The sequence below is a fragment of the Haliotis cracherodii genome, unplaced genomic scaffold (assembly GCF_022045235.1).
Source record: "Haliotis cracherodii isolate W230 unplaced genomic scaffold, xgHalCrac1.p SCAF_1, whole genome shotgun sequence".
Taxonomy (NCBI): Eukaryota; Metazoa; Mollusca; class Gastropoda; order Lepetellida; family Haliotidae; genus Haliotis; species Haliotis cracherodii.
This window is the reverse complement of record NW_027266264.1, coordinates 17,803,715-17,818,042: the sequence shown is the minus strand read 5'-3', so window position 1 is coordinate 17,818,042 and position 14,328 is coordinate 17,803,715. Positions and strand designations below refer to the sequence as shown.

At 40.1% G+C, this 14,328-nt stretch overlaps 1 protein-coding gene across 1 annotated transcript; it reads left to right on the top strand.

The window, feature by feature from the left end:
- The first annotated feature begins 1,424 nt into the window (after positions 1-1,424).
- On the top strand, positions 1,425-13,215 carry LOC139473745 (uncharacterized). Its single transcript, XM_071256480.1, has 6 exons — positions 1,425-1,569; positions 6,374-6,573; positions 6,919-7,100; positions 8,935-9,029; positions 9,626-9,752; positions 11,870-13,215. Exons 1-6 carry the CDS (start codon positions 1,430-1,432, stop codon positions 11,930-11,932), a joined length of 807 nt encoding a protein of 268 aa, XP_071112581.1. The 5' UTR covers positions 1,425-1,429; the 3' UTR covers positions 11,933-13,215.
- The last annotated feature ends 1,113 nt before the right edge of the window (positions 13,216-14,328 follow it).

Sequence of the window (14,328 nt, the reverse complement as noted above, 5' to 3'; positions counted from 1 at the left end):
TTACCCCGGATCTTCACGGGTCGGTTAAGAATTGATGACACCATTCCGATCATATCGGATGGGAATAAAACACGCAAAGCCTTTGTTCTTTTGGGGACTTAAACATAACTATAAACACGTTTAGTTAGTGATAATTATAAATATGTGACCTTTTCAACATATACGTTTTGTCAACCCAACATATACACCATATACACACACGCTGGGACTGGCAGTAAAACCATTTCCATGAAGATTGGGGAAAACAAAAACTTTCCCTAGATGTATAGTGGGCAGTAGTGGACCCATCTCCCCGAGGAAAGAGCGTCCACTAGCCTTTCATTCAAAGTCCTGAAACTATAGGCTTAAATATAGGCTAGTGGATACCCTTGCCTCGAGAAGACGTGGTGGCCCAGTCGTTGGTTTGAATCCGCTCGCCCCGATTATGTTTCTAAGTTTGTCAGCACCATATACCAGTGCTCGCGTTGGTTTCACCAACGTATAAAACATCTTTCAGCTTTTCTCCCATATTAAGCTGATATGCCGTGATATAACTGGAATATTGTCCAAAACGGCGTTATATTAATCCTACGCACTCGGTCTTGACATATAATTCTCTTGGTAGTGAGTGAGTGAGTTGGGTTTTACGCCGTTTTTAGCAATATTCCAGCAATATCACGGCGGGGGACACCCGAAATGGGCTTCACACTAATTCTCTTGTGGTTTAGTGTAAATTCCACAACGTCTGCATGAGGTACAATCGAACATGCACTTTCTACCACGATTTCAAAGAGCGTACAACTGGTCCAAAGTTGCTTAATCAAGGTTCATAAATACAACAGGGCTTAAAAAAAATATTACAAGTACAGCTTCCATTTTAAGGTAGACATATGGAGGGCATTTCCAAATATGCAAATTTGACGCATAAATGACACCAATTATGTCAAATATGCAAATTTGACGCATAAATGACACCAATTATGTCAAATATGCAAATTTGACGCATAAATGACACCAATTATGTCAAATTTGCAAATTTGACGCATAAATGACACCAATTATGTCAAATTTGCAAATTTGACGCATAAATGACACTAATGATGTTCGATTCCCTATTTTGACTTGTACCATATGTTCCCGTGTTTCGTCATGTCGGCAAATGACTTGCAATATTGCTTCTCGTGTGTTTGTGACGCTCATCTTTACGCGAACACTCAAATATTTGATAGTGATTCATAAACACATGCACATGATACAGTCGTAGAATCGTACAATGGACTCTGCTTTTGGCAGGGATTTATTATGAATGTGGAAAATGTTTTTGTCGTTTTTATTTATACATGCAAAGAGAAAAAAGAACGCCGTTTTCGCGAGCATTCTGACCGGAAACTGATGACTGAAACGCAACCAAAATAAGGTCATTCTAAAAATAGCTGTCACATGATGAAACATGGCGGTGCAAATGAAAAGTAGACGAGAATGCAGACTTCTGCTATTTCTATCTTCTGTTTGCTTGTTTTGTTTAGTTGATGCAAATGATTGTTCCTCAGGCCTAATGGGATACGACATGCTAAATTTGACTGGTGCCAGGTAAATCAACACATTTGCAGTAACGTCGATTGCTTTTAGCAGGATATTCCCAACATATTCTCTGTTACAGAGTCCGGACGGAAGTTTTGATGTAACAGTCGTTCTACCACTTTGATTTTTTTTAACTCACCTATTAATTGTTGTCATATGTAGGCAGTATATCCACTAAGAGGGCCATTATAGCTCATCTAACTCTCGAAACCACGACCCCAGTGCAGCAGATCTGACCACTGATTGTGGTGCTATCTCCATTAACAAATTTGATTTAGTTTCAGTTGTTTTAGTGGAAATGTGTCTGCTTGTTGTTATAAGAAGTTGGAGTAGTTCAACTTGTTCTGTAAGTGAGTGCATATCATTGCAGCCTAAACCTGATATAAGCAAAGAAGTAAAGCTCACAATGATAGACAGCTCTTTTACTATCCTACATTTATTGGTCTCCAGTCCAATGACATTGGAAGAAACTAGGGCAGGGAAAAGTCCAAATTTACTACCCAGGTACCCAACACCCTATTATACGACCCTACCTGGGTACCTGCTGTTGGTCTCAAGAATTGGGTACAAAATGTCAGATTGGGAATTGTTTTATCAGAGCCCTGTTAAAAGGTATTTAGATACATGTATAAAACAATCTAGTTATGCATTGTCTGAGGTTGACGGAAGCTTTATCTTTATTCAAACATGTGTGCATAGTCAGAAAGTGATTTGTAGTGTAACCATGGAATTATATTGAGTTTTCGTCATTAGACAATGTCTCACATGACTATCCACGGGTCCGGGTAGTCCTGTGGATACCCTACCAACCCAAGGAACCTAAGTTACCCGTCCCAGCCCTTAAAGAAACATTGGCAAGATTGCAGTTTACTGGCACCAGCTATATACATGATATGGCCAATCTTTAGGATAAGCTGTTATCATCAGTCGCAGACGTAACATGTACGCGTGACGGCTCTGCCGTCTCTTGTACGCGAGATGGGTGCGGTCCGCAGTACTCAGTGAAGCGCTTGATACTAATTAATTCAATCACCGTGGCTGTGCTGTCACCCGCGACCTCCGCGAAAGTAATTAAAGCGCTATGTAAAATCATCCACTGCCGAGAGGGACCACAACAATCCACCCAAGGTCGTGACTGGCGGGTCGCGTGTGCATCGGGGCATCCGCCTTCCTATTTTCACATACCCTATTTTTGAACAGTTAAAACATGTCAACATGTCATTCTGGACTGGATACACTTGAAAGTGTACACGTCGAAGCTAGCGACCAGTTATCGCCATTTTTTCATGTTATTTCTGGAATATTCCGTGTATACTCTGAACTCGTGGTACCGCGGCATTCATCGTATCGCGGCATTTGTGATTTCCGGTCGCTCACGTGGGACACGCCTTTTAGCGGGTGTCTGTTAATGACAATCAGTAACCAGGAAGTGCTCGCTCCGTAAACAATTTCAATTTCCTCGGAATGTTCCGTCTGCTGAAAGTTAGGGGTCATTATCGCATTGATACTTACTTCTGGTATCTTTTTATTTTTTTATTATTGCCTTACCCCCATCTGTCAATGGACAGCGATATGACCGGCAGTTTCCCAAATAAACTTTCTCTCTCGACCTGAACTAGCTCATCTACATATTCATGGCGACTAATAAGGTAACGGAAGTTACGTAGCCCGCACATTTTCTCGCGCTGTGGTCAGGATATATTAGGAGATAATTAGGGCAAAAATGTCATACTTAGCAGTACTTTCTTCACTAGTAGCCAAATCATAAATACATACTTTTGGCATAACAGGAGTGCTTTATATATATTTTTAACTTGTTTCTATTTTTTTACAATTTATTTTCATCCAATTTTTATCCCAAAAAATCTTAAAATATCATTTCTGATATTTTATTAGTTTTCAATATTTTGTTCTAACTTTTCAGTTACTTTTCAGGAAATATGCTTTGAATATGTATTAACGATAACACATTCAGAATTTGACTTGTGTTGTCTTTGGACAAATCACTGAAGTCTGATATCACCATACTTAGAACACGAATAATCATAAATGTTAGTGAGTGCAATTTGTTCCATTTATGACAAGTACCGCGAAACCCGAGGCTGCAGGCTACAAAGTTGAATGTACCAATAACTTTAATTTTTGTGAAACTGTGAGCATATGCGCTTTCTTGAATAAGATTCAGTTGATTTCAGTTATATTGTTACGATGTCTGTCTGTGCTACGATAGGGAACAGTTGAAACTTTACCGGTGACTTATTGTACCAGCTCTCGCCATCGCCTTACAGCACGTGATCACGCCCAAAGTTCCAGTTTACAAATTACATTTTGGGGAAATTTCAGTTATCGCGCTCAATATTACTTTAATTCACCAAAATTAATAAGAAATGCTATTATCAATTTGTTCTTTGCAAACTGACAATATTGCCCTTATTCGATCTTGCTTATCCCTATGTGTACCTCAAATAGATTTCAGAATTGTATTTTGAGGAAGATAGGAAGCAATAACAGAACTGAAAGGGAATCATATAATGTCGCGTGAATTAGTCATGTGACACCCAGACGTGTCTTTTCTAAAGTTGTATTGAGCAAGGTGATTATGGCGGGTTTTGAAAAATATTTCCGCACAAGAGTCCTTTTGATCATTGTTTTCGGATAAATATTTCTCTCCTCTTATGAAAACTAAGACTCTCAAAACTAAAAAGAGATGCAACCGCGGGGGCGATAATTGTTCCTCGGCGATATTACAAGAAAAACTATCAAAATGTCCGATCACGTGATATACAATTTAGCCTTTTGTGGCAGTGGAGAAACGCTTAATCATTATGATAAATGCGCCTGAATGCGGTTCCGCTCTATTCTTGCTGCGCCAAACGACACCTATCTGAGCAGCAGCCACATTGACGTGTTTTTGTTGTCGATTAGTGTATACATGATCATTATCATATTATGCGCAGTATCCTATATTTTCTGTTCTGCTTGGCATTGTTTTATATGCAGATATTAAATCATGGTTATGGGTATACAATATACGAAGGTATATACTAGAGGTTAATGATATGGTGCCAGGGTCACAATATGTTATGTATCAAGATATTGTGGGTGCAATACGATTTGTATTTGTATGGAGGAGTAAGCATATACTCCGAAAAGTTGTGTTCCTCATAATGAAGAAGTTGACATCCATAAATTCTCTTCCTTATTGCAATACATGGGTTGTAAATCAATGTATTTTAGAGTGGGCCTTGTTTGGCGACACAATACTAGATCGCAGTATCGTCACACCACTAGTATATACAACGATGATATTGGTTACTCTCAGCTGCGAAATCATTGCGATGTACTGCTCCATGTTTAATATATGATATCCACTCATTGCTGACAGTAATATCATGGATGAATAGCTGTGAATTTGAGGATACAAAATGTTACCCCTTTACAATCATTAGGGTTAGGTACCCTTATCATTCAAACACCCCTTGCCAAGCCTTAAAGTTACTTGTGAGTTTGGGCTACTTATTTCACTTCTTTTAATAAATGTTTTAGAAAGTAATCCATCAAGTGTAACCCGAGTTAAATCAATGTTTTTTTATCAAGGTAAAAAGTGAATGTCATCCCTACTGTGCATAAGCTCATGACTCAGTTGTGTTTGTGCACATGTGGTGTAATCAGGAGCTGATCATTAGGTAAATGTGCACATATATGCATCATATGCATGATAGCACCTGTGTTTGTTCTTATGGTCGGGACCCGTGAAGACTCCGGGGTAGAATAGGTCTTCAGCAACCCAGGCTTGCAGTAAAAGGTGACTATGCTTGTCGTAAAAGGCGACTAGCGGGATCGGGTGGTCAGGCTCGCTGACTTGGTTGATGCATGTCATCGATCCCAATTGCATGGATCGATGCTCATAATATATATCACTGGATTGTCTGGTCCAGACTCAATTATCTACAGACCGCTGTCATTTAGCTGGAGTATTGCTGAGTGTGACGTTAAACAACAAACCAACCAACCAACTTATGGGCGGTGTTGGCCGATATTATAAGCTCCATTGTCTAGCCCTCCCAGCTTCAAGCTTGCATTTAAATACATTTAAAAATGATTCCACACAAACAGACAACATTCACGAACTTTGTGTTGTTTTATATGAGACCTTGTGTGTTTATGTATCCATATATGACCGTCAGTGTATGAAAACATTGTATCCCAATGGATCGATGCTCATGATGTCAATCACTGGATTGTCTGGTCCAGACTGGATTATTATACAGACCGCGGCCATGTAGCTGGAATATTGCTGAGTGTATCGTTAAACAAAGATAAACGAACAGTATGAATATATATATTAAATACCATAAAAAGAACCTGGTATGAATGATAATTCATAGTATGTTCAATTTTAGTTTAACACTCAAAAAGACAGATGATATTTTTTATACCAATAGAGGTAATCCTGTTGGACATCTTTGGCAAGTAGTGTTCACTGAACAGGGGGCACGGGTGGCCCAGTCGTCTTAAGGCGCTGCGATTCGCTATGCAGAGTTGCGTCCCTTGGGCACGCCAGAAATCTATGATTGTGGGTTCGATTCCCGGTTCGTCCCGATTATGTTTCTAGGTTTGTCAGCACCATACCCTTGCTCGTGGGTTTCCCTGAAGTGGTAAACATCTGAGACCTGCATCACTTGGGGCTTTCCTCCCACATTAAGCTGACACGCCGTGATATGACTGGAATAAGGTTAAAAGCGGCGTTAAACCCAACTCACTCACCCTATCACTGAACATGCTGAAGGTTTGGACATGCTTTTGTTTTCAGTTTATGGAAATTCAGCAGCAATGGGACCAGATGCGTGTCAAATGGAACTGTAGAAGTGGGCTGTGTGAGTGAAATGTCATTCTGCCAACCCTTGACAGGAACCACAAGTTGTCAAGATGCTAGTGTTTGTCAAGTCAGTGTTGGCAATGACTACAAATTGGCTGGTTTCTCAACGACACCATTCACAACATTACCAGACCGTGAGTATGACATGAAACTTAACTCGTGCCAGTTACTGCCGCTGCAAGTGTGACCATTTACTGTTATTCAGGTCATTCATCAAGACAATGTCATCAGTTCATACACAATACAGAGGTCTTATTTCATTGTCTGTACCTAAAGTTTAATACAGCCAAATAACTTTTAATCTTTAGCCGAAATATTATCTTTGTCAGTAGTGCAATTTGTCGCATCCTCCATAGTTGTCAGCAGTCCGTTTTGATTTATTTTTTTTGCTGACACTCAGGGATACAAATGAAATTCTGGACAAAGCTGTGTAGATGTTTAATAGATGTTCAGCTCACTTGCTTGTGTTTGGTTCTCAGCTTCTCTTGGGTTCAGGACCAACTTCCCTCTCGGAGATGACTTTACCTTCAATAACAGTTCCTGTAAGCTGAATACCACCATCAATTTCCGATGCAATTTACAGAAGCCTTGGCCAGCAGGTGCAGGCAAACAGAATGTTCCATATGAACCTGAAATTAACTTCTTACATGAGAAATGCCTGGTAGGTTATACTGGAAGTGAATATACACACAATCAAATCTCCAAACGATCCCCATGGTATAATATTATCAACAATTTATGGATGTCAACTTCTTTATTATGATCGAGGACACAACGTTTTGGAGTTTATACTTACTCCATCAGGTGAATAAATGCTATGAAGCAGAGAACAGATATATGTGCCTGTAAGAACAACAAAAATTAATAAGATAACAAAGGTGGAAACTTAACAAGGGAAGCCAACAGATAATTGGTGCTGATAGGAGATTAGTAATGGACAAAAGGAAGGTTTGGCTTCGATCCTCATAACAAAGAAGTTGACATCCATAAGTTCTCCTTCCTATGTGTATCGCTTCTAAATGCCTTTCAAAGACTTAAGTCTCTGTTTGTTTTGAAATAGAGCTCAATATCAGTATATGTATACCGTAATGTTTTCTTTGCGGCTGTATGTGTGTGTCTGGGGTATGATACATATACAGTCAAGTCCCGTTAATCAACATGGTTGGTTGCCTATGATTATGTCAGATTGTCGAGTATGTCGGATAAACAAAATTAAGTAGTATCAACGTTCGTGATTGAAAACTGAACAGCTACATGATAGATAATACAAACACGAATAATCAAATATTCATGTTGTTATGTTATATTGTTAGCGGAATATGTTTTCTATTCATGCAGGGGCGGTCGGGTAGCCTAGTGGTTAAAGCGTTCGCTCGCCACGCCGAAGACCCCCGGGTTCAATTCCCGACATGGGTACAATGTGTGAAGCCCATTTCTGGTGTCTCCCGCCGTGATATTGCTGGAATATTGCAAAAAGCGGCGTAAAACCACACTCACTCACTCTAATCATGCAAGCTCTAAAGCTTAACACAAAACTGCGGTTATGAGCTGTATGACTGAATCAAAATACAGTAAACAATGGTTATAACAAACTTAAAGGGACCACTAAATCTTGTTTGTAATAACTGTAGTTCGTTATAAGCACATGTACAGCATAATAACAGAAAATGGAAGAGGAAAAAAACAGTTATCTGTCAGTTTGTTAAAAGTGTGTTTGTTATAAACATAGTTTACTGTATGTTAAGAAGCGAAAGTCTGGAATGGAAGTCGCCAGTTTGAAACTAGTGCCCGCAAGCTCAAGAAAGCTTCACATTTAGTGGCTCATGTTGACTTCCTGTTAGTCATTTCATTGGTCGGTCAAAGTTCCTGAAAGGTCGTTCTGACATGTGTCGGAGTGGAAGAGTCCAGCGTTAGAAATTGGCACTAGTCCTGTAGTCCTTGCCAAACTGCCGAATAGTTAAGGTATCCCTTTTTAAGGGTCTTACTACATGTATGTGTAATCATTATAAGGACTAGTGGACTAAAACTGTTAGTTTCTATCGCTGGAGACCGTCGGATTAACAGATCTAATTAGAACTGATTCAATCGGTTACCATCATTTGTGTCAGATATAGCTGATTGCCGGATTAATGAGACTTGACTGTAATTAGTTATAAGAGTGTTCATTTTAAACATAGTTCACTGTAATAACACTGATATTAAGCAAATGAAGTTAACTAAAATGAAACATCGCATTCAATATGATAAAAAAGTTGTATATCCATAGAACTCTCTGACTTGTAAAACTAAATGTTTTTGCAAACACAGCTTAGCACAAGTTAGAATTTATATGAATTATGATGTAGTAATGAGTAACATGAGTAATGCAGGATAAGTGTACAAATGTAAAAAAATATTTAGATTTTACTAATATTGTTAAAAGTGGGGATCATTTCAACTCACTCACTTTTTATTGAATGAAATAACCTTGATCATGTGAATTGTTTCTTTGGCAGTACAACGTTACATTTGATTTTGCTGGAGCATGTCTCAGAAGTATTCCTGCAACAGTCACAAACCAAATGAGCGCCGGGTCGGTCTTGGTTATAATGTAAGCTGTGGATCTCTTGACCATTTTGTCGTCATAGGATAATAGGCATCTTATGATCTCCTTGTCATGCTTATAGACAGTTCATGGTAGAGCTTTATCAATTTCATTTCTGTCTTCTGTTTTTGTAATTATGGCAACATAGATTTCCACAATACCATTTCCCAAAATGATCATAACACCATAATATGTGGAGGTTTTGTTAGTTGTGAGTCTTGTGACCATGGTGATAATCATTTTGTGGAAGAGGGTCATGGACTGTTTTGTTCTGACAGCTTGTATAGGCCAGTGCAGGTGATTGCATATCAATCACATGGCTTTCATGTTTTCCATGTGAACATGAATTATTTTAGAATGTACCATAAAAATGATCAAGAAATAGTCACACAGCCACGTCATCAAACAGAAAATTGAAATAGATTTTGTTCCATTGAACTGTTTACTGAAATGCAAATATATAACTGATATGCTAATGTTTAAATTGATATCAGGGGTGGTGGGGTAGCCTAGTGGTTAAAGCATCGGGTTGTCACGCCTAAGACCTGGGTTCGATTCCCCACATGGTCACATTGTACTCACTCACATTGATATCATTTCAGATTCCTCGTGTTTATGGTTTCCTACTTTGTGTTTGGTGCCATGTGGAATATTGCCTGTCGTGGGGCCCGAGGGAAGGAGGCGGTGCCAAACCTCGAGTTTTGGACAGATCTGCCGGTGTATATTGCTGTAAGTTATTAGCAGAGATTTACACTGCTTAAAATAATCCTTCGTCTTGTTTAGGACTTAAGATATTTTTTTACACTCTATACGCCATTGAATTGTAACAGCTTTCAAAGATAATTCAAATATACTCCGGTTAATGTACAAGTCACCATGTTGACATCACCGAGTCAAGAAAAATGTTGTGATCTTTAGAATTCAACATGTTAATAAATAAATAGCTTCTAAAATCAAATCACCTGAACACATCCAAGCATCACCATGGTCACCACCCAAACAAATGTATCACGCACTGTTATCTACCTTGAGGCTGCGAGACCACTTTTGCAATCCCGGAAGAGACTATTTCTACGGTGGCTACAATGGAAGTCTCCCATACTACAGTCTCCTTTGGCTTCGTTCAAAGATCCTACGGGCCTACACCTTCTCTGTCGCTTCCCACTGTTTCTGTGACTCACTGTCTCTAGTGTATGTCTCACGGTTGAAGTCTACTACTGGCTGGGGCATATGCATCCCATCATCCAACCTTGGGATATATGCATAGTGGGAGACAGGATATGTACCTATCTTATCGCACACCCTATTTGCCCTCAAATCCCTGCATCACAGAAACTCTAGCCTTTTAGCTGTAAGAAAGAGAATGATGTGGCAGTAGTGTTCACATGATCAGGTTGTGTAGGTTGCTAATCACGGGATTACAGTGCATGACCCTTTGTTTGGGAGGTAACCATGGTGAAACTGGGATGTGTTCAGGTGATTTGTTTCCAAGGTGGAAACTGTTCAAGCATGTTGAAAAAAATGCATCGAGTGAGATAGGATAAGTATATATGTTACAGGAAACAAGTATAATCAGTGATTAAGTCTAATGACTGAAAATTTCAGTGATTATGTCTAATAACTGATTCACTCGGTGGTTATGTCTAATTACTGAAATCTTCAGTAATTAGACATTATCACTGAAATGAACCAAGGGATTTTATACCTGTTTACTGAAACCATATTCCTGCAAGGGGACACAACACAACAAACTTGGTAAGATGATCTTGGTAAACCATGATCCACTTATACTTACATAACCACCGAGTGAATCAGTTATTAGACATAATCACTGAAATTTCCAGTTATTAGACTTAATCACTGATTATACTTGTTTCCTGTAACATATACACATTAAACAATTAAATGCAAACTTTACAAAATTAATTCCTCTACCATAATTTGTTAAGGGTGGCAGGGTTTGTCAAGACCGGATTACTAGTATCAAGTCCAGTTGTAGTTGTGACATTGGCATGATTTTTGAAGTCATGATATGACATCCAAATCTAAGTCAAGTGTTGTTTTGTTTCCTTGTTCACAGATCATTCCAAGGTCAAATCCTTATTTTGGAATGTTATGATGAACATACAGAAAATAAATCAGATATTTCAGATATTCTTTTCTTCTTCAAACATTATGGAACTACGTTGCCATGTGAGCAGTGCTTGTTAGGTTGTCTCCTTCACCTTGCTATTAAACCTACTGTACAATTTGTCAGGATGAAATGGTAGGGTGTCTTTTTTAATTAGCATAACTTTAGGGCTGACAGAATAAAATAAAAAATAAGTTTCACTGAATGATTTTAAGTGTGACATTTGTAGCAGAGCATGGAGTCATCCCACAAATGACATCCTCACCTTGTCAGCTTGCTGATGGGGTTAACCTTCTTTGTCATGTGGACAAGGTGTCCGACCTCGGATGAGAAGGTCCGTGGTTCAAATCCTATCACGGGACTGGTAAATTTTATGGCCTCTACATTGGCCATGAACGTTGGGCTGCGCACGTACATATTAGATTGTAGCAAAATAAGTTTCAATACCCTACTATTGGGTCCGGGACGTGCCTTCTGTTGACAGTGGAGTATGTAGCAGGGTGTGGAGTCATCCCACAGATGAGATCCTTATCTAGTCAGCTTGTTGACACTTTGGTCACGTGGACATGGCATCTGACCTCAGATCAGAATGTCTGTGTTTCAAATCCCATCATGAGAATTCTATGTCCGCTACATATTTATGAAATAAGGAAATTGATCCAGCTATCAGATTGTGTCATATTTTCAGGGAAATATCTTGCTTCTTTTGTTTCAGGATGGGTTTTTATTTACATTCCGCTGCGGTCAAGTCGAATCTTCATCGTATGAGAGTATTTGAGGATGCTGCCTGTTTTGTGAAAGAAAAGTGATGTTGGGCCTGTCAAGAAGATGCTCAAGCAAGATGGTCATTTGACAGGAAGATTATGGTATAACAGGATGCAGAATATTATATCTATGAGAAGTTATTCTGCTAAAATCTCACCCAGTGACATTCTGTGATAAGACGAATCAATCTCCAAACTGCAATATGTACAAATCTGTTGGAAGATAATACAATTCAGTTCCACAAACACATACCACTGCCCCTGTAGAGAATACATTTCAGTTCCACAAACACATACCACTGCCCCTGTAGAGAATACACTTCAGTTCCACAAACACATACCACTGCCCCTGTAGAGAATACAATTCAGTTCCACAAACACATACCACTGCCCCTGTGGAGAATACACTTCAGTTCCACAAACACATACCACTGCCCCTGTAGAGAATACACTTCAGTTCCACAAACACATACCACTGCCCCTGTAGAGAATACAATTCAGTTCCACAAACACATACCACTGCCCCTGTGGAGAATACACTTCAGTTCCACAAACACATACCACTGCCCCTGTAGAGAACACACTTCAGTTCCACATACCACTGCCCCTGTAGAGAATACACTTCAGTTCCACAAACACATACCACTGCCCCTGTAGAGAACACACTTCAGTTCCACAAACACATACCACTGCCCCTGTGGAGAACACACTTCAGTTCCACAAACACATACCACTGCCCCTGTAGAGAATACACTTCAGTTCCACAAACACATACCACTGCCCCTGTAGAGAATACACTTCAGTTCCACAAACACATACCACTGCCCCTGTGGAGAATACACTTCAGTTCCACAAACACATACCACTGCCCCTGTAGAGAATACATTTCAGTTCCACAAACACATACCACTGCCCCTGTAGAGAATACACTTCAGTTCCACAAATACATACCACTGCCCCTGTAGAGAACACACTTCAGTTCCACAAACACATACCACTGCCCCTGTAGAGAACACACTTCAGTTCCACAAACACATACCACTGCCCCTGTAGAGAATACACTTCAGTTCCACAAACACATACCACTGCCCCTGTGGAGAATACACTTCAGTTCCACAAACACATACCACTGCCCCTGTAGAGAATACACTTCAGTTCCACAAACACATACCACTGCCCCTGTGGAGAATACACTTCAGTTCCACAAATACATACCACTGCCCCTGTAGAGAATACACTTCAGTTCCACAAACACATACCACTGCCCCTGTAGAGAATACACTTCAGTTCCACAAACACATACCACTGCCCCTGTAGAGAATACACTTCAGTTCCACAAACACATACCACTGCCCCTGTAGAGAATACACTTCAGTTCCACATACCACTGCCCCTGTAGAGAATACACTTCAGTTCCACAAACACATACCACTGCCCCTGTAGAGAATACACTTCAGTTCCACAAACACATACCACTGCCCCTGTAGAGAATACACTTCAGTTCCACAAACACATACCACTGCCCCTGTAGAGAATACACTTAAGTTCCACAAACACATACCACTGCCCCTGTAGAGAATACACTTCAGTTCCACATACCACTGCCCCTGTAGAGAATACACTTCAGTTCCACATACCACTGCCCCTGTAGAGAACACACTTCAGTTCCACAAACACATACCACTGCCCCTGTAGAGAATACACTTCAGTTCCACATACCACTGCCCCAGTAGAGAATACACTTCAGTTCCACAAACACATACCACTGCCCCTGTAGAGAATACACTTCAGTTCCACAAACACATACCACTGCCCCTGTGGAGAATACACTTCAGTTCCACAAATACATACCACTGCCCCTGTAGAGAATACACTTCAGTTCCACAAACACATACCACTGCCCCTGTAGAGAATACACTTCAGTTCCACAAACCACTGCCCCTGTAGAGAACACACTTCAGTTCCACAAACACATACCACTGCCCCTGTAGAGAAGACACTTCAGTTCCACAAACACATACCACTGCCCCAGTAGAGAATACACTTCAGTTCCACAAACACATACCACTGCCCCTGTGGAGAATACACTTCAGTTCCACAAACACATACCACTGCCCCTGTAGAGAATACACTTCAGTTCCACAAACACATACCACTGCCCCTGTAGAGAATACACTTCAGTTCCACATACCACTGCCCCTGTAGAGAATACACTTCAGTTCCACAAACACATACCACTGCCCCTGTAGAGAATACACTTCAGTTCCACAAACACATACCACTGCCCCTGTAGAGAATACACTTCAGTTCCACAAACACATACCACTGCCCCTGTGGAGAATACACTTCAGTTCCACATACCACTGCCCCAGTAGAGAATACACTTCAGTTCCACAAACACATACCACTG

Bases quoted from the DNA above. Each gene is read 5' to 3' on its own strand.
- LOC139473745 (XM_071256480.1), top strand. From the start codon at position 1,430: ATGGCGGTGCAAATGAAAAGTAGACGAGAATGCAGACTTCTGCTATTT. The intron at 9,030-9,625 runs GTAAGCTGTGGA...ATATCATTTCAG, and splicing joins GGGTCGGTCTTGGTTATAAT to ATTCCTCGTGTTTATGGTTT. The intron at 9,753-11,869 runs GTAAGTTATTAG...CTTTTGTTTCAG, and splicing joins ATCTGCCGGTGTATATTGCT to GATGGGTTTTTATTTACATT.